The sequence below is a fragment of the Manduca sexta genome, chromosome 28 (assembly GCF_014839805.1).
Source record: "Manduca sexta isolate Smith_Timp_Sample1 chromosome 28, JHU_Msex_v1.0, whole genome shotgun sequence".
Lineage (NCBI taxonomy): Eukaryota > Metazoa > Arthropoda > Insecta > Lepidoptera > Sphingidae > Manduca > Manduca sexta.
This window is the reverse complement of record NC_051142.1, coordinates 8,871,489-8,896,574: the sequence shown is the minus strand read 5'-3', so window position 1 is coordinate 8,896,574 and position 25,086 is coordinate 8,871,489. Positions and strand designations below refer to the sequence as shown.

The 25,086-nt window shown below is 35.1% G+C and overlaps 1 protein-coding gene across 1 annotated transcript; it reads left to right on the top strand.

The window, feature by feature from the left end:
* The first annotated feature begins 924 nt into the window (after nucleotides 1-924).
* Nucleotides 925-25,086, top strand: LOC115449205 (zinc finger protein ZIC 4). Its single transcript, XM_030176937.2, has 3 exons — nucleotides 925-1,276; nucleotides 4,215-5,069; nucleotides 23,216-25,086. The coding sequence occupies exons 2-3, from the start codon at nucleotides 4,367-4,369 to the stop codon at nucleotides 23,845-23,847; spliced, it is 1,335 nt and encodes a 444-aa protein (XP_030032797.1). The 5' UTR covers nucleotides 925-1,276; nucleotides 4,215-4,366; the 3' UTR covers nucleotides 23,848-25,086.

Below are 25,086 nucleotides of genomic sequence, written 5' to 3'. Positions count from 1 at the left end.
ATAAACATATTCACAAAGTACAGACGGAATGTCAAATTAATTACGTTAATTATTTTCGGCGCGCCTCACTGCGCTACGATGCGTTTAGAATCTTAATTGATACTCCCGATACTGTTGAATATTTAGCGTTTAGATCGTTGAAACTTGAAAATATTTAATTTCGTTCATAAACCATATCAAGGGGTTCATATATTTAAAACAAAAATATGTTAAGTAATTAATATTCTAATAAATATTATTAAAGTGGTATACTAATGCACAGCTCATCCATCTTCTAAGTTTTCAAAACTTTTAAAAATAGAAACAAGCCATTTTTATTTAACATCATGTGTAATTAAAAAAAATACATTTTTTATATAATTTAATACATTTCATTATTACCGCTAATTAAATAAAACATTGCTAATAAGAAACAAAATGAATCGAGAAGCGCTGTAAATAAATACAAGGCACATCGTCGAAACGCGACACGGGCACTCAGCGTGAGGCGTATTAAATTAAAAGCGACGACATGTGTTTTCCTTCCCACAGGAAAATACATTAGCCGAAACATTTCCCGGCGACACTCCATCCCGCTCACACCCACACTCTGCCCCGTAAGAGAGACAAGACAGGACGCCGTGGCGCCCTCCAAGCTAACAGTGAGCTTTCAACGTAAATCTGATAAAGCGAACACATTACGACACTAATACAAAGAAATTTTCGCGTTATTCTCGTTATGAGCTCAAGTACGATCATCTTACTCAGTCACTCACGCGACAGGTATATGTATCAGAGAGAGACGGCTGTATAGAATTAATTTTCACTGCGAGACCTGCACCATTGGGTGAAAAAGTTGTCGGCGTCCCGCCCTACGGCCGGGAGGGTGCGGGCCCGGGCCGGCGAAACATTTTCCAAGAAGTAGTATGTCGGCTGCGACGAGGGGCGGCGACGGGGAGCCCGCAGTCATGCTGAGAGTCTCAGCGGAGTCAGTGGACACACGTCGCGAACCTTTTCAACGATACGAGAAAAAATATACGCGTGACATTCTGTCCAAAAAACCTATGTTGCCGGCGACATGCGCCCGTGGTACGCAACGTCGCCGTGACGTCGCCATCGGATTGTTATAACGAAGCGCCAATATCTGTGATATCTGTAGTTACATGAGGATACTGAAATTTATTTTTTACAAAAATTTATTGTTGAGTGAAGTGTATTGAAATTTTCCTGTGCTACGTAGTGTTACGTCTAGTATACCGGCGCATCTAACACTGGATTTACTCTCATTACCTATCAAGTAAGATACAAAATTCTATATTTGCATACTTATACCTTGAATAATCTCTATTTTAATGGTTTGGTGTTCTGTTTAACACCAGCACCATACCACCATTCCAAATTCTAATGATATTTGTAAAATATAATAGCTAGTACATGCCACAAAAGAGCTTAAGACTATAATACTTAAAGTTTTTTTTATAATACAAATACAACTTATTGTAATGATTATTATCTAGATAATGTTACTCTAGCCGCGTCAAAATACGATTCAATATCGTTGTTTTGGTCTTACGATTATGATTTAATTGTGATTTTAATTTAACCAAACTGATAAATAAAACAAGAGACAAAAAGCGAATAATTGAATTCTGTAATACATTTTATGTACATAAAATAGTGCATGTCGCGCATTTAATATTTATAGTTTTTCTGTAATATTCCTTATAAAGTTTTCCCTCATAAAATAATATTTATGTTCAAACATCTCCTTAATTCTTTCACGAATTATTTAAAAATAACAAACAATTACTTTTTTCACCAATCTCTTGCTAAGGTTGTGCCTAACAATAGTTTATTTTTCAACCTAGTATAAGCGTAAGATAAAACTATTGTTTTATATGAATTTGTTATGTTAGACTAAAATCAAAAGCTATTATGGCCTAGAGAAAAAAAAATCATCATAATATTAAAACATCGTAAGTCTTGACATTTTTCGAATCTTGTTATACTGTAACAATTCATATATAAATATATAAATTAATTTGAAGGAGAAAACGATTATAAAAATACGCGGTTTTTATTCAAAACAAACATTCATAAATGTGTGCTACTTTAATTAACCATTAAAGATGTTATATGATACGGATAGAGCATTTCGTGTTAATATTATTTGATAACACTTCAATTAATAGACAGATAATACGGACGAAATTATTTATTATAATAGAATTTCATTATTGTAAAGTTCTATGGAATGTACAAATAAGGCTCCAAGTATACACAATTGATATTTATTTTATTAAGCGATGATAAATAAAACTACATTCAATCCACTCTTTGAGAATATCAGAGCCCGACGGCATTTTATAGAGTTCCTTAGTCAAGTAAAATATGGCACCTAATATGATTATTATAGACACATGATTGTTTTCGTAAAATAATTCTGAGATTTGATTTTGAATATAAAAAAATAAAAACAACATATTCCTAATGGGCAAATACAATTTATATACTTAACTTAATTGAAAATTTTGGGTTATCTTAGTAACACATATAAATTGAATATCCCTTAATTTTACAAAAAAAAATGATCTTGTAACCACCAAGTGTATAAAATGTACATATAAAGCACATATCATTTATTATTACAATCACTGAATTATTTAATGAATACCAAATTACACATAATATAATTTTATATTCGTAAATTAGTAAGTAAATTCCCAAAAAAAACATACTGTCCAATTATTCTTATACTGGATTTGGATGGTTGAAAATTACAATATACTAATTGCTCTTATTTTTAAATAATATACGTTTTTTCATTATACATCAATGATTACATCTGGCAGATAGTAAAATTCTCTAATATTATTTGCATACAAGCAATGACAATTATTTTAATCATAAATTTAATTAAATATTATTTTAATCATAAATTATTATTATAGCGGCTATTATTAAAAACAACTTCGTACAACAAATCCCGTTTAAAACATTTCAAGGTTAACCATTTCATTTAATCAACTTATTTAAATGCATAATATTTTTAAAACATTTGTCCACATTTCTTGCATCGTAACTTCATTTTGTCTTTCAAACGTTGATTGACATTAACTTTACATTATCCAGTGAGGAGTAAAAATCGTCTTAATTACAAATCGCATCAACAAATGTGATTAACTTAAACCGTAAAATCTTAAGCAGCTGTGCGGCTTATAGACGAGTCACTCTGATGAATTAAGGCATAAAACGCTACAAAGTTTCAATGTTGGTTTGTTTTGTAATCCTATTGGCCGATGATGTCTGTTGAAATCTGTCAACCCGTTGCTTTGTGGTGATGCGAGCACGCAGCGGGGAGGCGCGCAGATAATATACAGATTAGATGGAAATCTAAAAAGAACGACATTGTTTAACCGCCTCAGGTAGAGCCGAACACTCAAGTGTTATAAACAATGCACAAACAACATTATTTTCAAATAATGCGATTATGGAGACGCCCACAAAAAATATAGTTTCCTTGATTGACAGTTTGGGAAGATTTATAACTAGGTGTGATGTGGGTTTGCACATTGTGCAGTCCCATCTGTGGGTAATACATAGCTGTTCCCTTCATCTTCATGGTCATAAAAATGGAACTGTAAAGAAATAGTTGCAATAAACACAGGAATTCAAAATGTTCAACGATTTAAAATGGCGAATAAAAAACTATTTGCAATGGCAGTTTTTATTAACTTATTCTCGAAGGCTTTAGCTTATCAATATTTAATTGTTATAGATCTGTATAAGGTTGGTAATAAAGCGGTTGTCGTTGCGCGTCGCTCGCTGTAAAACAGGTTATATCATTCATAAACCTATTTTAATAAATTATCAACGCTAAACTTGGGCCGTAAAAGAGATTGGAGTCAGCCTAACAAATAAACTAAAATTAAATATACACGACTACAATCGAAATTTTTGTCTCAGGCATATAAAAGTGTCCTATAAATTTACCCACAGTTTAATTTAATGTCCAAAAGTACCTGCCTCTACTTTTTTTGTAAATAAATTTTCGTGCCGGGTTATAGCCTCAAAAATGTATGGTATTATTTGAAAAATGGTTTTAAATGTGTTCGAGGGCTACTTTCAGTTAAAGTTTCTTAAAATATTTGACAATATCTTTGACATTGCTAGTTTCTGTGGAGCACAAGATGTAGTCTCTGGCATCAGTTAATTCGCAATTTTATCTTTAACAGGCCTTCAAACTATCAAATTCAAGAAGAAGTGATGTCGTCCTATTAGCTATTGGAAAAGCGCAAGAGCTTGAAAATTCTGAATTCTATAAGAGGAGCGTCGGTAACGACGCTATCTAAAACTAAGTCACTTGCGGGACGCTCCCGCCGCGTGGATGGTGGCGGGCGAATGGGGCTATGCGCCGGCGTCGGCCACCCCCGCCATGAACGCCTTTCTTGAAACCAACCACGCGCACCTCGCCTCCTACGGGCTGAAGATGTCGCCGCAGCCAGCGTGCGGCGTCGGCGCGCAGCATCGTGCCGCGGCGCCGCACGCGCCGCCGCATCACCCGCCGCACTACCAGCCGTACCCGCTACACTCATACCAACCGGGATACCTTCGTGACTACAGCGGCTGCGGCGAGCTGTTCCCTCAGCAACCGCTCGAGCAGAGCTGGGAGTGGCGCGGTGATGTACACTACCAGAGTGGTGCACCGCCACTGGTGCCGCACGCGCACGCGCACGCGCCGCACGCCTTCCTGCGATATGTGCGCGCGCCTCCGCGCCGCGATATGCGCTGCCAGTGGCTCGACCCGGAGCAGCCGCCACCTCGAAAATTGTGCAACAAATTATTCTCGAGCATGCACGAAATCGTAACACATCTAACCGTGGAACACGTCGGTGGGCCGGAATGCACGACGCACGCTTGCTTCTGGCAGGGATGCTCGCGAAACGGTAGACCCTTCAAGGCGAAGTACAAGCTAGTGAACCACATACGAGTCCATACGGGAGAGAAGCCTTTCCCCTGCCCCTTTCCCGGCTGCGGCAAGGTGTTTGCGAGATCTGAAAACCTCAAGATTCACAAGCGAACCCACACCGGTAAGTTCTAGCTTATACAATTTAACTTAAAACAGTGAATGCTGTTTAGGTGTATTGCTTCCTTACCTGTTAAAATTTTAAAACTAACGAGAAAATAAAATTAAATTTAATTACCATCGTCTACAACCGATAGTATCATAAGACATAAGTATGTCTAAAAGTCTAAACTATAGCGAAGTAATAGCTATATCGTTGATTTGGCGAAGCATTCAGATTGTCATTATTTCATAATATGTATCCCCTGCGGCTACTGCGGCCGCCCACTAGTCGGACGTGTGTCTCGACAACACGGCACAATGACATCACACATCGAACTGTTATCAAACAACACAATAACCACCCCGAGCAGTGAGCCTAAACAACGGAACTAACGGGCGTTTATAAATATCCAATGTCGACTTGTGATGTCCATTTCTCAGTAGATATGAACAAAAACTTTAACTCAGGACACCATTTTTCAATTCACAACAAAAGACGAGAGATTCATCTGAACTGCGTATGTTGAATAAAAAAATAGATCGTAAATTAAAATGTCCAGCTCGGTCTGGCCGGTCGTCTCTGTCGCACACTAGACTGTTATTGGAAAAGTATCGGTACTTAACTTTAAATATTGATTTTTAAGGGTGTCCAGGAATTTGTATGGTTCGGCGACGTTCAGCCAGATGGTTTTATTATTTTTTTGTGATCGTGACTGTTTAGTGTTGCGTTGAGACTTTTGTCCTCTGCCCCTGTTCGCTATTATCTCATACGGGCCTTGAATAGAGGCAGACCTTTTGTGGGCAAGTTTGAAGAATTGTTTTATGGGTGGCTATAAATTAAGTTACGAGGTTCTCTGGAGTCATTGTCCGGGTGCCGGCTATTGGTTATTAAATAATTATGAACTTAATTAGTTATTATAAAGTTAGAGGAACATCATCTTACGTAACTAATGATTTTTTTATGATCTTAACGGTTAGTATAATCACGTCTTATTGCATCGTTTTAACTTATCAACATCAACAATAATCTATTCGATAAATATTTGAAAAACATTCAGTACATGTTACTAGAGAATGCTCGTTTATATTTTATAATGATTTCCTCTTTTTTATGTGAATGGTGACCAATAAAATAGTGATATAACGCGATGGCATCTCGGCCACGTGACACGACAACTCGTCGGCAAGCGCGACTCGCTCGGCCCGCGCGCCGACCGACCCGGCGCAGCGTCACTCGAGTACCACAATATAATATTTTTATATCGCGAGTAAAATGATACTTTGTGGACCGGTAGCGTATTTTTTATTTGCTATAATACATTTCACACTAGAATGTGATTATTAAACGAACTGTCAAACGGACAAACGAGATATCCTTTTCAAGCTTTTTAAAAAAAGAAACGTAGGGTGTAGAGAACATATTAGGTATGTGTCTACCAACCTAAAATTATTGCAAATGCGTTTTACTCATAAAAATAGTAGTCTATAGTAAACTACAAAATGGAATAATATACGTAGTACTACGTATATTATTCCATATATACGTATATTCATATATTCCGTAAGTCATATGAATAGTTAATATGTAAAATATCTGAACAAATTTAAAGCTTTCAATCCTATGTGCTTACCAACTTTTTTTTCTTCACTGAAATAATAAAGAGGTAATTTTATTCAAATAAAATTTTAATTAAACTCAATATTAATTTTAGTTTCAAATTTAATTTGATAATATAGAGCCTGACTGTACATAAATGTAATATGCATCGCTATAAATCTAATAAAATTTAAAAAGTTATAAACAGGATGCAGATTGCTCCTTTTCTGATTTTATTATCTTTAAACTTCGGGAATTGCACAAGTTTCTTTAAAATCTGTTTAAAGCCCCAAATATGTTGAATATTGGTTGCTTATCAGCCTGATCCGATTTTTTTTATTAAGTCTGAGAGCTGTTTATGTATCATTAAAATGATATAATTGCTAATTCCAACTACAACACTTTCATGTTGGTTTAAGAACTTCTTTCCTTTAATATTGTTTTGTGTCTGCCTGACGATTTTTAAGTTATACATTAATTTCTTAATCAACTTTTTATAACGTACCAAGCTGTGGCAAATACACATCTCTGTAAACAAATTTATGAAAATAAATCCATGTAAATATATTTTTAATGGGAATTTTACAATTTAAAAGCTCAGAGTCCCGATAATTTTGATGAAAGTTAATTGGATGTCCAAATACACACCATTTATCATTTAGTCGGATATTTGCTTTCTCTACATATATACGATACATTATAATGACCTATAACGGTAAAACCACCTGGCAATCCAAATATTTACATCATAAAATTATTTAACAAAGCATAAATAGTATGTGGCAAGTTAAAAAAAATAATAATAACATGGTAACATTGGTTATTCATATTTATTGGTAATTAAAAAGAATGTTTCGTAAGCATTTATGTTGTTATTTATTTATTCTGTCATACTGATTTGAAATTACAATAAATGTACATGTTTTGTTTTGATAAACCCATGTTTTTTTTAAAAACAATCTTAAAACTAATCCAGAGCCTCAGCGATTTTACAGCCTCAATAAGTCATCACATGACCTATAAGACAATTGAAGACATAAAGTATTAATCATATGACCTAAGAATGCATTGTTCATGTTACTTTACATGACTTAATTTTTCCATAAGTTATTTTAATCCCATCAATTTAACCAGAGCAGCTGCATGCTATCAATTATTTTTTGCTTTTCTTGAAGAAAAGCATACCCTTTTACTTTTAATAACTGTTTGTTAACAAGTGTTAATTCCTGTGATTAATACTAAATTGAATTGAAACATCTTGGAAGCCAACTCCAACGAATTGAAGATGAATCTAATATTACATGTATGTTTAAAGACGATGGAGATCACTTACCATTATATGACATAGATGCTCGTGTACCTCCTCCCTTAAATTTTTTTTAGACCGATTCACAAGACTAACAGTTGCTGAAATCAATAAACAGAAAACACAAACCATAGGGTGACGACATCCACTAGACTCACACAATACGCTAATGATGATATGATGTGAAGACGACCCCCGACCATCAAACGCAGAGCTCTAATATGCCGTATAAAACGCTTTCAAAATATTTTGCAAACAATGAAGTACCCTTCCCGGCGGCCCCTGCGGTCGCCATTGTACGCACCCGTCGAGTGCAGCTCTCACTATTTTATTAAACGCGTTGTTATAATCGTCAAGTGAACATACTGAATCTCTAAAATAGTATTTATTTATTTATTTATTAACACTTTGTACACATGGTATACAGGCGGACTTAATGCCATGGGCATTCTCTCCCAGTCAACCTTGGGGTGGTGTAGAGAGGACGGAGGTAGGTGTATAATAAAAGAAGTGAAAAACAAATAAGAAGAGAAATAGTAAACAAATGTAATTAAAACATACTCGCATATATAAATATATAGATATATATAAAAAAATACATATATATATACATATATAAAAATAAATAAATATATAAATACACTAATAAGTCAATTAGAGGAATCTGCTACTTCTGCCAGCAACAATCGACGAACTCTCATTTTAAAAGCCAGCCGTGTTGAGGACGACCTGATTTCGAGCGGGAGTGCGTTCCAAAGAAGGATAGATTGGATAGCGAAGGAAGAGTGAACAAAATCAGAACTGTGCGAAGGACACTTCAGGAGAAGATTGGTAGACGAACGCAAATTCCTATCATGCCCAGTATTTAAACACAGCGTATCGTATTTGCTTGTTAAGTATATGCTTTTCTTAAAGAAAGGAAGGTGCGCGATTCCCGACTTACATAAAGAACATATTTTTCAACTTCTTTCCTAAGGAAATACTTTCAAATAGGAATAGCCGTTAGTTAAATTTAGAGTAGAGAAAATAATATAGAGCTATTATAACTATCAAGTCCAATCCTTATAACATTTCTGTCATTATTTATGAAAGATCATTGTTTAGCACTATTTACTTATACTAAAAGTCAATTTCAAAGTAAACGCTTTAAAATGAAACTAAATTAATATATTTTTATCGAGATTCAATTACATTCAAAAAGAGACGTCGACGGTTAATAGCGCGTTTTTATATTTCAGAATAAAAAGGTGACTTTTTTGCTTCTCGTCGTATTTTTAATATTTCCTTGCTAAATTGAAATATTTTATTATAAATCTTAAACATTTACTGAAGAAATCAACAATAGACATTGAAAATGTTTATTGAACCATATATACCTATGTTATTACATAGATATGGCAAAGACGCAACTAATTCTCCTACGTTCCATGATAAAAGTTTCATTTTAATAAACCAAAACTCTAAACTCAACTGATTCAATTTATAACGTAATTCATTTACTTTTAATATAATTTTAGTTTTCATTTAGTCAATGTTTATACCTCCATAGCAATAATTCAATTACAAAAGCCAATCGAGTTACAGTTAAAATCGTCAATAATTTCATATTTATGGTCAAAAACAAAAATTAAATGGAATATTCTGAATGAAATAGTCAAATAGACTGGTTTTTAATAAATATTATGTAACTAATACAAATATAACCTTCAATGTAGATCCAAATATATAGATAATAAATATTATTCTAACTAGTACAGTATTTATACAATATTTTTTTTCGTTAATTATTTAATACAAACCCAAAATATAATATAATAAAATTGTAACAGGCCGGTGTATGTACATAATAGATTTTGAAGAATAAATATTTGGGAGGGTCTTAATTAAAGCAACAGACCTCAAATCAGGTTTTTTAAATTTTTGTGTGTCTGTATGTTTGTACACGCATAATTTAAAAAGTACTGCATGGAATTGAATTCAGTTTTCACCTATGCGTTACTAGTGGTATAACTTAAAATATAGGATTCATTTTATCCTGGAAAAACTTTTACATACATGCGGAAACACGCGCAAAAGCTAGTAAGCAACATAAACTGGTTAAACTATACGTTGTAGAATCTTTAAGTAGGATGATTCTACAAATTTGTAGTATTCTATATATGCATGCATAACACGTTATGTCTATACACAACGTGCTATGCCAATGGAGAGATTACTTATTCCACTAACAGTGCTTTGGTCATCTTATAAATGAAATATTGCTTACAAATGTTAGGTTTTTATTAACTAAACCGAAAACAGGTATTTGTTATATTAAAATCATTGTGCCGATTTCAAAGCATTTTACTTGAAAATTTAGCATTTTTTTGAGTTTTTTTTATTTAAACCACAAACTGACCATATTAACGGTTAATTTCAAACAAACAAAAGTCTGAAATGAATAGACATAATTTCAGATTAATAAGCCTGGTTCTCATTTGATTCGGCCATTTTATTGTGAATATGATAATGTTGTAACCCTATAATAGTCGGGTGCGTTTAAAAAGGTGTTTATATACGGTCGATGCGACCATCTGCCCGGATTGATAAATTGTATAAAAAATATTGCCAACACAATAAAAACTTTGTATGTGTGCGTGTGGAGCATTAAATGGGGGATTTTGTCAGCATTTCTAAAACTTTGGTGATAGCCATGGCGTCCCTTGATTCTTTGTCAATTTTACAACAAATCTAGCTATAAAAATGATATTTTATAGTTTTTATATGACAAAATATAAGGAAACAGACATAAGCTCATGCTGTATCGTAGAATAAATGAAGGTGAAAATAACAAAGTTGTTTCAAATAGTTTTTATTTCTTTTGGACAATCATATCAGTTATCATAAACCTCTTTGTTTTAACAACTTTAATTCCTAACGGTATCTATATGTCAATTTGCGTCACTCGCATTAAAATACTTATTTACGTCTAGAAATTAATAGTTAAATTGTAATATATCATTATTATAAATCTCAATTCCCATGTAAAAACAAACGATTATTTGTTGGGCGTGGCCGACCCATCACCCGTCGGTAGCAACATTACAACCCTCCGCACGCACACATGCGCCACCTACAGATATTCTTACACGTCCCATACACATACAGATATTCTATAAATACGCGTACAGTCACTTGCTACCCCAACAATATTCACCTATAGACGTTATCGCTACCAGAGACAATGGACACGCTAAGCGCTTTATTTTTTGTCTTCTTTGTCACTTCAACCCTCTTTGGATCATGATTCAACACCACGAGGGTACAATATGCATATTGCACATATGCTACTTTGTTGACGGCTTTAAATGACAAAGCGAACAACTGTATATAAATGGCCGACCAAACGTGCATTTGAACACTTTAAAAATGCTGTTTCGAAACACCAAAGACACGTTCCCGAGAAGCCTGGACATTTTTGTGGAAACAAACATGAATTTGCTTTTTGTTTTTGAGAAATTCGTTAAACAGCAAAGTGAGAACAGGGCAATGGAGCGCGTGTAAAAACTCACTTGCCACCATTCAAGATACAAAACGCAACGGCATCTAGACACCGAGCCAGCGGCATCTCGCATCGCCCAGCATCGAATGCCATTGAGTGCGATACGGATCTGGCATCACTAATGCGGTCAGCAATTAGTGAATTACCGAAACGCACCAATAAAAACATTGCACTGATTCATGAACTACATTATGTCTAATTACAGTTCGCCATTTGTGTTATGTTACGTAACGAGCCCTTCTGAAATAATTTATACATGTATCTGTTTAAGGTAAACGCTGCTTTTTATCCCAACGTTAAATTATTCGCGTTTAACCTTATACCACCCGCATCGGGCCGTATTAAATAGATACCTACTTCATAAATAATTAATCAGATGGTGTTTAGCTAATAGCAAAACATCCTCTTTATATATTCTTGCCTTTTTCTCGACACAGGATAATCATTCAAAGTAAATTATTTATAAAGAAAATCACAAATTCAATCAAGAGATGTTTTGTTCTAAGATAAGCATCGCGGGCGGACGATCAATCAAATAGAGCAAGCGGGCTCGCCAGGCACCAGTCACCTGGCTCCACTCAATGGAGCGGTTAAACGAGAACACATCGCGCCGATTACTAATATTCATTCGACACGCCTAATTTATTTGGTTACTTAACTTTTATATTTTCGTTCCTGTTGGTGTTGTAGTTGGCGTGTCATGCGACTGTTAAGATTATAATCTGTAAGTTTTGTTTCGAAATCATGTAGGTACGGAATTCATTTATGAAAATATTAACCGCGTGAGTTGATGCAATATTTTACCTGACAGTTATGTACAAAAACTGTAGTTGAATTTTAGGATTTGATTTTGTTTGTATTGAGTGGAATGGTGTGTGTTGTGGTGAGGCGACATAAATTGTGCGCGGTTGCAATGTAACAATAGTCTGTAACCGCGGGATGTAGTCGGTGTAGCGGAGCCGGCGCGGCCTACGCCGAGCGCCTCGCCCTTGCTATCTTATTACCATCGTTTCTTCTGACAATTTACTATCCGCGCTTGTATTTTATAATGACAGTTGTTGTCTTCTGCAAGGTGTACAAATGCGATCCTGTATGAAATAAAACTCAAGTCATTCACTCACTTGTAGAATTGGTTTTGAACTTAACATCGATAGGCATGCTATACTGAATATTCTATTTTTTGGATATTTATTTACTGTCTACACTGTTCAATAACATCCATCTAAGTAAATTATTTTCAGTATAAGAATAATATACATATAAGAAATTAAAAACGGAAGTATTAGTTAGAATACAGCGGCACAATAATTGCTACAACTTATATTCAAGTAAAAATTAAATCTTATTTGAGACAAATTTTAATTGGCATCTTGCAAAATCTCTTGCATCTTGTTTATCGTCTAGAAGATTTTTGTAAAGAATTGTTTTTTAAGATCAGCAACATTAATGTTGAAAAGAAACTATTTTGAATAAAAATAACAATATTATCCGCATCAAAAATCTTCATTTACTTAATTCGTGCTGATTGAATTTTGATCAATAAATATTTAATTTACTACGTTCATCTAACACTACCGCAATGACTTGAGTATACAGTTTCAATTCCCGCATCAAGGCAAACATTTGTGACATGCGCAAATATTTGTAATGGTCCTGAATGTTGTGAGACCGAAAGTCATAGTTCGGGAGACCCACGACGCAACACTTATATCCTAGTGTAAGGTCAGGGGTATGTGTCTATATTGTGAGTATAGTAAATTCTTAAGTATTCATTTATCACAGCCGCATTCCTTTAATTTTGATAATAAAATATTTTAGTTAATTAAATCTACCATTATAAAAATTTGTAGGTACATTATAATAATTTGAAATAAAATAAATAAAATAAAAATAAAATAAAATGCTTTATTCATCACGTAGGCGAACATGGTTGCACTTATGATAAGTCAAGGTACATGAAAATATTTAATTATTACTTAATTAGATTAGCTTATATAAACAAAGACAATTTATATTGAAAATAAAATAAATGAAAAATATACTTAGTAAACAAAGAAGCCAGCTCGATATGAAAATATGTTGGGAGTTTCCGGAATGCTTTTACAAATAAATGTCTTCCCTTGCCTTGACATTAATGATAGTACACAAGGCTCTTCTTGATAATCTATATCTATAAAATATGCCTACTATTTATTTTACAAAAAGGTTTTCATTTAAAATCACTACTTTTGTCGATAGAGATATGATATAGTTAGCTTAGCAATACCTAGTGCGTTTTCATTTCTGGATGCAACAAATAACAAGCAGCTTAACATTGTTAAAGAGCACAAGTGTTATGTGAATTTTGGCATGTTCTATATTTTTTGTGACGATAAACTATGTACCTCATTAAATTAAATGAGCTATCAGCCGTTTTCAATGCTGGATGAAAAACATTTTGTGCTTTGAGCGGGTTAAGTGTGCGAAATTCCTTCGTCTTGTAGGGCGACGTTGGTGGGTCTCACTGCATCATTCATGCGTTTTTTCGCCGACACCTTGTCGGTATCAATATGTATGGGTGTTTGTGATATTGCCGACAACGCTCCATACAACTATACTTAAGGCTATAGTTGTATGGAGCTATAACCTATTTCGTACGTTGTTTTTGAGTTTGCCAGTGGCAATCGCAACGCTCGCGGCAAAGACAAATTCTACGGCATAAGAACCACAGTATTATACACATTTTTATTCTGAACTTTTTTCTTGTGGATGGATTTTTCTTGGATATGTGACTGAAATTATAAAAGGAATGTTTGTGAAAGACAACTAATATGAATTGAATAGGCAGAACTAAGTTAAATTAGTTCACTAAATTTGACACATAGGAAAACTCTTTAAACCATTACAATCAATTTTTGAACATGATCTCAGTAGCTAAGACTTTTAATCATTACTTTAAAAACAAATGTTTTCGATCAGAAAACACTGAAAAATAAAACTGAATTGTCTATTTTTCAAAAAAACACGAAACAAACCATTGTGTCAAATTCAACGTATTCGATTAAGGAATCCGCATTTGACGCCTCTCAAAAAGCTTCGATAGCAAGCTTTAGAAACAGAATGTTAACATCGTTTGATGTAAAGTAGTTTTTGTAGCCTCCGTCCAACCTACACGGTAGATATCCACGACGTTTTATAATGCTAATGTAATACAAACTATTAATTCAAATGCTAAAAATGGCCATCGAAGGTGATACACGCAAAGCTTTGACAATTATATACGAGCAACGCGACACTAGATATACTCCTTGTAAATGTACGAAGAAACTAGCTGAACTATGACTAAGTCTGGTATCAATAAAATCCCAGAAAGAGCGTCCGGCACGCGCAGAATGTGGGCGCGTCTCAAAACAAAAATTAAATATGTTAAAATGAAAACAAAAAAGGGCTATTAATATTCGTTAGAAATATTGGTTTGTCCCAAAAATGTGCCCGGGGGCTGCAACACGATACCGCGTGGGTGTTGAGTGGACGCGGCCGTGGCTTCAACTCACCGACTCACCGCCACGCCGCGCCGACCAAACACTGGACAATTTATTGCACGAGTTAGGCTCAATAACCCTGAAAATTATTTATGACTTGTTAACATATTAATATTCGCTGGCTAGAAGTGCCGGCAGTTACTATACTTTAGCCAAATACAAGTTATTAAGGACTATAGGAATACTATTTTACGTATTGTTGTAAGCACAATTAATTGATTTATGGTAACGTAATTTTTTATTTATTGCCACGTTCATCATTTTTCTGACCATGTAGTTCCTATTCGCTAGCATATCATACAATTATATTCAACTTCAAATAATTTTAAACTACATAATTCTAAAAGCATCTTTCACTAAATCTTACAAGATCGCTCAGTCACGGCTGACTTGAAGTTTGTCACAAATGACGACAAGGCTATTGTTAATGGGGACTAGTGTGTGACGATAGATACAGAGAGCGGGTGTTGTTAACTGTGACTAACTTCAAACCGGCCATACATTACTTATCAGAGTAATAACTGAGAATAAAGGGTTGCCGCTCTCTTAATCATCCTCACTGTTCCAATATTAAATATTCAAGAACTAATTTAAAAAATCCAATTAAAAATGGTCATATCCATACTTTTGCTAATGGTTGCGATGTTCCGTCTCATCCCACGCTGCACGACATATACAGAACTACCCGGAATGGATACGTTAACAATTCATACAGTAATTCTGGTAACTGGACTTTGAGTAGTCCATTTACCTGTTGTTATTAATCCCCTTTGAGGACAATTGATGTAATTAATGATTAGGTAATAAGTATTTAATTGTAGAGAATTTGTCACTATCTATTCCAAAATTAGTAGATATAAATAGTGTAATTAAATCAATAATGAAAATAATATACTCCAAAAACTAATTTTGATCTACAGGAATTCGATCTAATGTATGCTTTTTATTTTACAAAATCTATATATCATTATTTTTTATTAGAGATTTTGCATTATTCGCATTGTTATTTGATTGTCCATAATAAATTTGTGTCTTAATTTTTTTCATTCAAAACGTCTAGTTTTAAAAACTCGAACGATGCTTACAAAATCCTTAACAACTGAAACAAAAAGTCGTGACGGTCTCATTTGTTTTGGTTTACGAGTTCCCCTCTACGGTACAGACTACACTCGTAGATATGTATAATTTTCAGAAATCAAAAATACGGCACGATATTATTTCTGTTGCGTTTTTTGTTGAGATGGGCGATGATGCCGGTTAGAGCTGTCAAAACGCCTGACGCAAGGATTGACGAGCGTGGCCTGCTTGGTTAGGTGGGATTTTTATTTTCTTTTCAGTTCTCAGTGCCTTACAATTTTAATCTACCAAAATCTACATAAACTAAGATTCAAATTTCGTGAGGTTTGCGCCGTAGTCAATCGCGTCTTCGCAATGGCTTGATGGATGAATTTTGTATGTCCATTCTTCTCTGACTTCAATTTCAGAGTCAGAGAGTATAGCTAAGCTCATATAGGCTTTGATGTTTTCCGCCATTGCTTCGCAGCCTCACAGATGGGGTTGCCCTCAAAAGTTCGTTATGCTCTTAAGACCCATTAGAAATGCAATATACATTATTGTTTAAGAAATTTTGATACATCTAAGTAACTGCAGCCGTGTAATTTTTTTTTCATATGTATTTAGTATGAAATAAGAAACTCGTGTTTATTGTATGACGTTTATATTGATATAACTATGTTACCATAAGCCGACAATCCCATTCAGAGTAATATTATCATTTGCATTCAGCCCTGTGCGCATTGATTTTGTTGCCAACATGATATCCATCGAAAACATTCTTAGTTGACTTTATCTAAACTATTGTACAATGCGTAAAAGACACTCATATGAAACAGTACGTTTTGTCTAGACGACAAAGGAATAGAAGACGGTACACTCTATCAGCAAAACTATTTGACAACGCTAAAATATCTCCCTCATTCGTTCTTACAAAGATAGTTATCAAAAAAAGATAGACGACGTTTTCAGTTTCAGCAGTAAAACAACCCGGGTTTTCGAATTTACCCTTATACGAGTATACAAGAAAATGTTGTTCATATAAACACGGCGAGAAAGAATCATTAGTCTCATTTTTTGTCTATTTGTTGTGATTGACTAACAAAAGCGAATCTTCAAACATAATTTTGGCAAAGTATGAGAACACTGTGTACGTGTCAGTGAGTGAATTATTGTAATAAGCAACGAAAGAGAGTCCCACGGAGCCACTTGTGAATCACTGATGAACGACGCGGTGGCGAGCGCGGGTGCGGAGCGGAGCGGGCGCGGGCGCGATGAACACCGCGACAAAAAAGGGCCCATAAGACAACTCGGCGAAACCTCCATGCTGCATGTTCGATTTTCCACAAGCCATCGGTTAACCTGTGCATGCGCATTTGAATGTTATATCAGTTTTAATTTGTTTCCGTTCACGGAGCGCTTGCCGTCCTTTTTCCTCCCGCGTCGTACGTTTTCATTTTAATTTATATTTATCAGCGAGATATGACTGTGCAGTTTGTGGCCTGTGTTGTTGCTACATTTACTATTATATTTTTATTGGGATGCTTTTGTATGAGTTGGCAGATATTTATCGAGTATCGGAACATTATTCGGTCTGCTCATAATCGTCCGCATAAAGCACCTTGTCACACGGTCGTTGGGCGCCGAATGTGCCCGCCCGACCCCACGTATTCTTTTTGTGATCCCCGGCCGAGGGCCTGTATTCTCCGAGAAGTGGAAAAAATGAAGATATTAATATATCTTTCTAATTCGAAATACGTTACGGATAAAAGGAAGATCATAAATCATTACGCACGCTGTATGAGTTCGTTTTAAATACTCGAGACAAAATCGGTTCGGAGAATAGGCGACGCGCCGTGGACAATCGGCCACATTTGCGACAATAATACAATGTTTATTATACGCGCTGTGTTAAACTTCTCTCGTGCGTAGTACATTGTGAGCTGGAATAATATATATGAAGTGTAGAACAATTCCCCGATATTAAACGTAGCGATTATTATTGTAGGTCAAGCAGTACATGGCGCGTGGTCATGTCCGGCCGAATGGCTGCGTTGTAAGCAAATGGCCAGTCATCGGCCGCTTATTAGCCGCCTCGCTATTGAAGATTAAATTAACTTTGAAATCCTTTAATGGCAGACTGAGACAATATCTGTATTAAATAACGACTGAACTTTAAACTAAAGCCATATTTTGTGTAAAATGAATCACCATATCTATTTTAAAATAGCAATGTTCATTTAAAATACATGAAACTATCCAAGAATGTCATAATGTGTTTAATTAAAGAATTAAACGTTATTTAATAACAGTCATAAATTAAAGTAATAAAGCCATCATTCTTATCACGTGTTATGTAAAGTGAGACCGGTGGTATCAGCACGAAATCACTTGAGATTTGGATTTAATTTTCTAATGAAAATGTTCCATCGGAAGCAGGTGTGCGAATATCGAATGTCACACTTATGATTTAAGGCGAAGGCAAACTTGTTCATAGTTATTCAATTGTTTTGTCCGTCTATTCCATTTTATTCATTAGCATATTTTTATGGCCATATTTGTAGCCATCAATATATTATTAGGATAAGTATGTTATGTTCTGCTCACACTACACCAACAATGTAGACAAGATGTCCACTTGTTACATGTGACGCAGCTTTAGAATCGGACAGATTATACCGTTTTCCGCAACTTGATATAGTTCACGCCATTGTTTTTTCTCAAAACATACACAAAACCATTTACCACAATTTAGAAGCAAAGGCCGAATGAATCGGGTTACACTGGTGCTATTTCTAAAAAGCTTGTTTTCTCAGCGGAGCGCACTTAAGTAGCGATTTGTAACTCGACACGATGATTTAAATTTGGCCAGGCGGTATGCCAACTGCTTGATTTCTGTACATTTGCTGCTAAATTAATCAACATTTCCATAATTACTTTTGAAACTAGTTGAAGAGGATTTCCGTTCCGTTATTCATTGTAGTTTTACTTAAAGTCAATCACCCTGTGGATTATAATAGATTCATTCAACCCATGAACTATCACAGAGTCAAAATAAAATGACCTTTATAAAGAAAATAATGACGTATAGGAAAACTGACGCATTATTACATACCAATCGCTTTATTGTCATAGTCTTAGCTCTATATGCTGCACAAATTTATTTCGTCCCATATATCGACTATTGTCAAGTAAGTATTTACAATATTTACTTTGCAAAAAAAGTAAATTTTAGAACCTATGAAGTGATATTAAAGTACAAAATAATTTGAATCGCTCGAAATGGGGATATCCCTTCGGGACAAGCAGATGAAGATTCATATCGATGTAATGTTACAAAAAAGTGTCTCCCGTGGGTGATACAGCCGTTTAAGATAAGCATCTGACCCTAGCCCGTGTCTCGACGTGGCATGCAACGAATTCACGATGCGCATTCCCAACTTGTGTTTTTATTTTGACACTAAACATTTTGTGTACGTATAGACTTTGTTGTTTTAATATTTGTGTGTTACGGCAACTTTAAAGATGTTTTATGGATATCCAGCAATGTGTACATTTCTGGTAAATTTTCCTTTTGTTGCCAAAATAATTTAGTAATATGATAACTGTCATCTCAAATCTAAAATACCCACAGTATTTTTTCGAATATGCATTGTTTTCTTACGGATCGTTCATAACTTGATAAATGCAGTTTTGCTTTTCCTATGACCCAGTTAAATTTATTGTTCAGTAATTAGTATTCGGTGGTGTCAAGTAGAATGTCATTAATTTGATCATATTTTTTGCTCTCTTCTAGTCGGAAGCAAAACAGGAGCATTTGTAAGAACGTGTCAAACCCAAATAGGATTTGTCGTCGATGTTTTTTGTCCGAGATGTGATCCGCGATTACTAATTAGAGTGGGACTCATGTTTCAAGCTGTTTTATCTTGTATCTGACTCATTATTTGATCGCATCGGGGCGCTATTGTTCTGATTGTGTGACATATTTTTTTTACCAAACAAATTAATCCACTTTCCCATTACAATAGCTTTCCAATTTAAATCTATTTCGATTCATAAAAACTCTAGGTGATAAATAACTTAAATATTTTTCTACATCCATCAAAAGTATTTTTACAGCTTCGTTGTAGAACCTAAACATTATAAAGCCAGATAATTACCTTTTGTAATAACTGCTTCCTACAGCCACTTGGAGCGTAAGTGACGACCAGCACAACACTATTATCAATGATTTTATTGTTACATATTGTAGAGTGCATCTATGAATAGCCCGTAAGTATTAATACTCAATGAAGATGCGTCGGCATTGAAAATAAGCCGAATGCGTGATCCATTGAGTATTTTGGATATTGTAACATTGCGGTAAAGGAAGCCTAAAAAGCTCTATTACGGTTGTGTTAACAGACACTTGAGATTAGCATCTGTGCCTCCTCAACACGATCTTCGAGTTTCAAACACAATGCTGGGATTACATGCGAAGAGGTTTATTTGTAAACATGACAATGAAATCTGTGTTATTGTGCGGTCGTCACAGTGTCTGTATTCGGGCCGCAATGTATTTTATTGATTGTTACCGCGAGTCACACGTTTCGGCGAACACGAGAATTCAATGATAGGAAGCGGACAGTACAAAAACGGCTCGCAAAAAATATATAAATATAGATTGAATATTTCCGATGTCGATATTTGTTTTGATAGAGTATCCGAAAGATATATATGTGTAGTGTGTTTGATCACATCGTTATATTGGTTGTATGTTGATATTTCTAACATATATTATAAAAATTGGTGACGTTTGTTTAATAGAAACCGCTAATCTGTATGAAATAGTAGATCGTGAAAAAGTTTTTCCGGGATAAATATTTTCCCGAGATTACAAGTAGCCTATACTGCCGTGTTAAGCGCAAAAGTGGCATGTCAGGGAAACCTTATTTCGAGATAATCGCAGTTTTGTAAATACAGTTTTATGGTTTTGTATGTAAAACTGAGATAGAGACACTTTTGTAAGGGTTTTTTTTAACAAGTTCTAAACAAAGTTAAGTTCATTAGATGGGTATTTATTTAAGCTATCTGACGAGATAAAAATCAAGATTTTGTTTTTTTTTTGAGATACCGCTTTTTATCTTGGCACAGCAGTATAGCACTCAGGAGTAAGTATTAGAGAATTTTTTTTTGTTAAATAGCTCCCGGGATTAACGTGTTAAAAAAAATGTTTTGCATTATTTCTTTATTATAGTTTTTTAATTTATAGGACTGATTCATACATTTTACAAAAAAAAAACCCTGAATGCGATGATAACACGTATAAATATAAATATTGTTCGTATACGTTTTACACTTTAAAAGGGATGCGCTTGTGTATTAAACTTTGATAAGAATGGGGAGATGATTTTTCATCTGTCGAATACTCCACAGCACGGATACAACATTTAGTTATTATAACTATGTTTTGAATAATTAGATTTTTTATTTGAAGTAATTGACAATTCTATGTAATCGCATTAATTAATTTACATACATAACATCACGCATTTATCCCCGAAGGGGTATGCAGAGGCGCAACTAGGGCACCCACTTTTCGCCAAATATGTTCCGTCCCATGATGTGATAGGGGGCGAGCCTATCGCCATATCGAGCAAAAATTCCAGACTCCGGGCTGATACTGAGCAGAAAAACCCAAATATCATTTTGCCCGACCCGGGATTCGAACCCAGGACCTCAGAGCGCTATTGTACCAGACATGCAATACAACTACGCCACCGAGGCATTAATTAATTTATTACTATAAAATTCTTTTTGATTGTTCTTACGTCATTAAAGCATAAAAAATATATATTCCCTGGGAACAGTATAAGTGAATTCGATGAACACAGTTTTTCTGAACATTTTAATACCAAAATTATTATTCTAATTTCAAGCTTGTTCTACGATATATTACTTACAGCTTAACCACTCTAAGCAGGTCTACGTTGAAGTAAATATGGTTACGCTAATTTAAATGTTATTTTTATAAAGTTATCAATATTTTTTTTATAGACAAGCTTTGTAGTTTGTAATTTCTAAAAATCTAACATTTTCATAACTTCGACAAATTAAAAGAGATGCCTTGCCAGTGATAACACAATTCTTAAGAGATTATCTGCATTGTTCCCCTTAATCGCCAAGTTATCAGAAGTTAAAGCGATCATAGAGGTCCTATTGTGACGACATTCGAACACGTCGACAGGCACATAATAAAATACTTCACTTGTCGTCGTAATAGAGTTCAATTTGCCATATTCATTATACCGCCGAGTTTAGTTATGGCGATGTGACAAAGTCGTCTTATAAATATGATTTATGGCCGTGTTAAGTATCCCGTGCAATTGTTGTGAATATTTATTTATGCTCGTAAACTATAAACAACGAGCAAATCTCGTTATTTACGATGTGATTGGACATTGGCGTACCGAGCTGCGTCTTTTTATTCGGAAATTTGAAATAATATGAAGCTGGACGCTAAAGGGCTACCTACGTACTCACTGTGATTTATTTATAGATTTTGCCCGCAACGCGCCTTATGCTGCTATTAATAGCAATTGGTTTTATTGTTTATTTTATTTAACGTGATTTTATAAATATATGCGTATTTTTATATTATTCTAGTTTGTCTTATTTATGTTATTTATCTTTAATTAAGGCTTATACATCTAAACAACTATTGAAAGTTAGCTGACTAAGATTAATATAACGGATACATACTTATATCCCAAGTACATACTTATATCCCAAGGATGACTGATATTGTTGGGTTACATACCTATCTAAAATGACCAAAAATCAGTCATAGTTTATGATTTAAACTATTTGTTACTTGAAAGTAATGGCTTATTTGTGAACTACATAATCAAAGCATACAAATATTTTAGGTTTATACCTAAAATATTTGTATGCTTTGATTATATGCATAGAATTATTCTATTGACTTTATAGTCAATAGAATAATTCTATGGTTCATCAATGTTCTGGCGCTAGCATTTCTGTCAGTGTCTGAAACTATCAATGAAAGACAAATATTTTAGCAGCACCTACTTCAATTTTTGGTAAACTTATTTAATCCTGTATTAAACCTCATCTATTTGAAAAATTAACGAAACGCTTTTGTTCGTAGGCGAAAAACCCTTCAAATGCGAGTACGCTGGCTGCGACCGACGGTTCGCGAACTCTTCGGACAGGAAGAAACACTCGCACGTGCACACGTCGGACAAACCGTACAACTGCCGCGTGCACGGCTGCGACAAGTCCTACACGCATCCCTCCTCGCTCCGGAAGCACATGAAGGTGCACGGCGCCGCGGGCGACGCCTCGCCGCGGTACGACAGCGACGGCGACGACTCTTCCTCCGCCGGCAGCGTCAGCGTCACCGCCGGCGCCGCCAGCCCCGCCGCGCCCCTGCCGCCACCACCAGCACCTGCCCCCGCACCGCCCTTGCACCACCCACACCACCACCCCTCCATAACGGACAAGTTGGAAAGCCTCAACGACAAATATCTAAACCCCCACGACCAGAAGCCGTACGAACGGCCGCCACCCGCGCCCCACCATAACCAACCTCCACATCTAACAAATATTGGCGGTAATGGAGTGATGGACAATAAGTTAAGCTTCGGCGGACATTGGACGCAGTTCCAACAACCGGCTCCGACGGTACCGCACGGCGTACCCGAGTGGTGGTGTCCTACACAAGAATCCTACCACCATCATCATTTGATGCACCACTCGGGGGCCGCCACTGCCTATTGACCGCACCGCGCCTAGGGGACTCTTCATTCGACGATATTATGAGTCGTCAGAGTTTCGACTTACAGCTTGCTTGTCACACAGCCTTTTCAACATAAGGAAGACGTGCAAAACTGACGTGGAATGAAAAGTTCGCTACGCGCTAACGTGTCATTATTTCCTGAAGTGTGTTACGCTTATTAATAAATAATTATAGTCCATAGTCATTCCGACCATATCTGTAAACTCACAAACCAAATTACAGCCGTCCGAAAGTTATTAATATTGGGTCCTACTGTTAAGTAAAGAGTTATTTGTGAAAGTTTTGACAATTTAACTGTCAACAATAGGGTCCCTTGTCCAACAAGCCTATTGTTTTAAATTTTAAAAAAACTTACCGCTGATTGTGTGCATTACAGAATTCTGTTCATTCTGTAGCTGTGTAAACAATATGTGTATAGAAGATTGTCGTATTTTGAAAGACATTATAAATACGAATTGTCCGAACATTTGTGATGTATTGAACGCGGTTAAATGGCGTAGAGTTTTGTCAACTGTATTGATGACAGTGATTTATTGCAGCCTTTTTTGTAAGTAAGCTATACGTACAAACAAATAGCACTGTTAAAGTTCTTTAATATTTCCCTACGCCTAAATATGTACACGTTCTGGTTAATTGCACCAGCAAGAAATCCAAATTTTTTTTTTTTAGTTATGTGTATAAAGTTTGCCTGTTAAACGATTTAGTGTAACAGATTACGCTGTTACCGAAATAAATGTTATTATAGGCATTCTTTAAGAGCAAATTCCTTAACATAAAATTATAATGAGCAGCATGGCCAAAGCACCGAAGTCTAATAAACCATACGATTTATAGGTTGTAAAATTCATGTAAATTTTAGCATTAAGCCACTTTTTTGTAAAGATATTTTTAAGAAAATGCCCAGTGATAGTAGAAATAAGGATTCGCCGTATGATATATTGTAAATTAAATTACTTGCACTATTAATTGTCATTGCTATAATTGTACTGTCGACTCCTTACTGATTGTATTTATATACATATTTATCTTATAAATAATGCTATTTTTTCACGGATGCGACAAAATTTTAGATAAAATAAATATGTACCTTCTATATTAACTGCCCACTTGAACGACTGAGAGAACGTAAAAGCATGATGTACTTTAAGTTATTTTAAGAAAAAATTGTTGTCTTTTCTACAGCCCTGTAAATAGCGAAAAATATAAATATTTCGATTTAA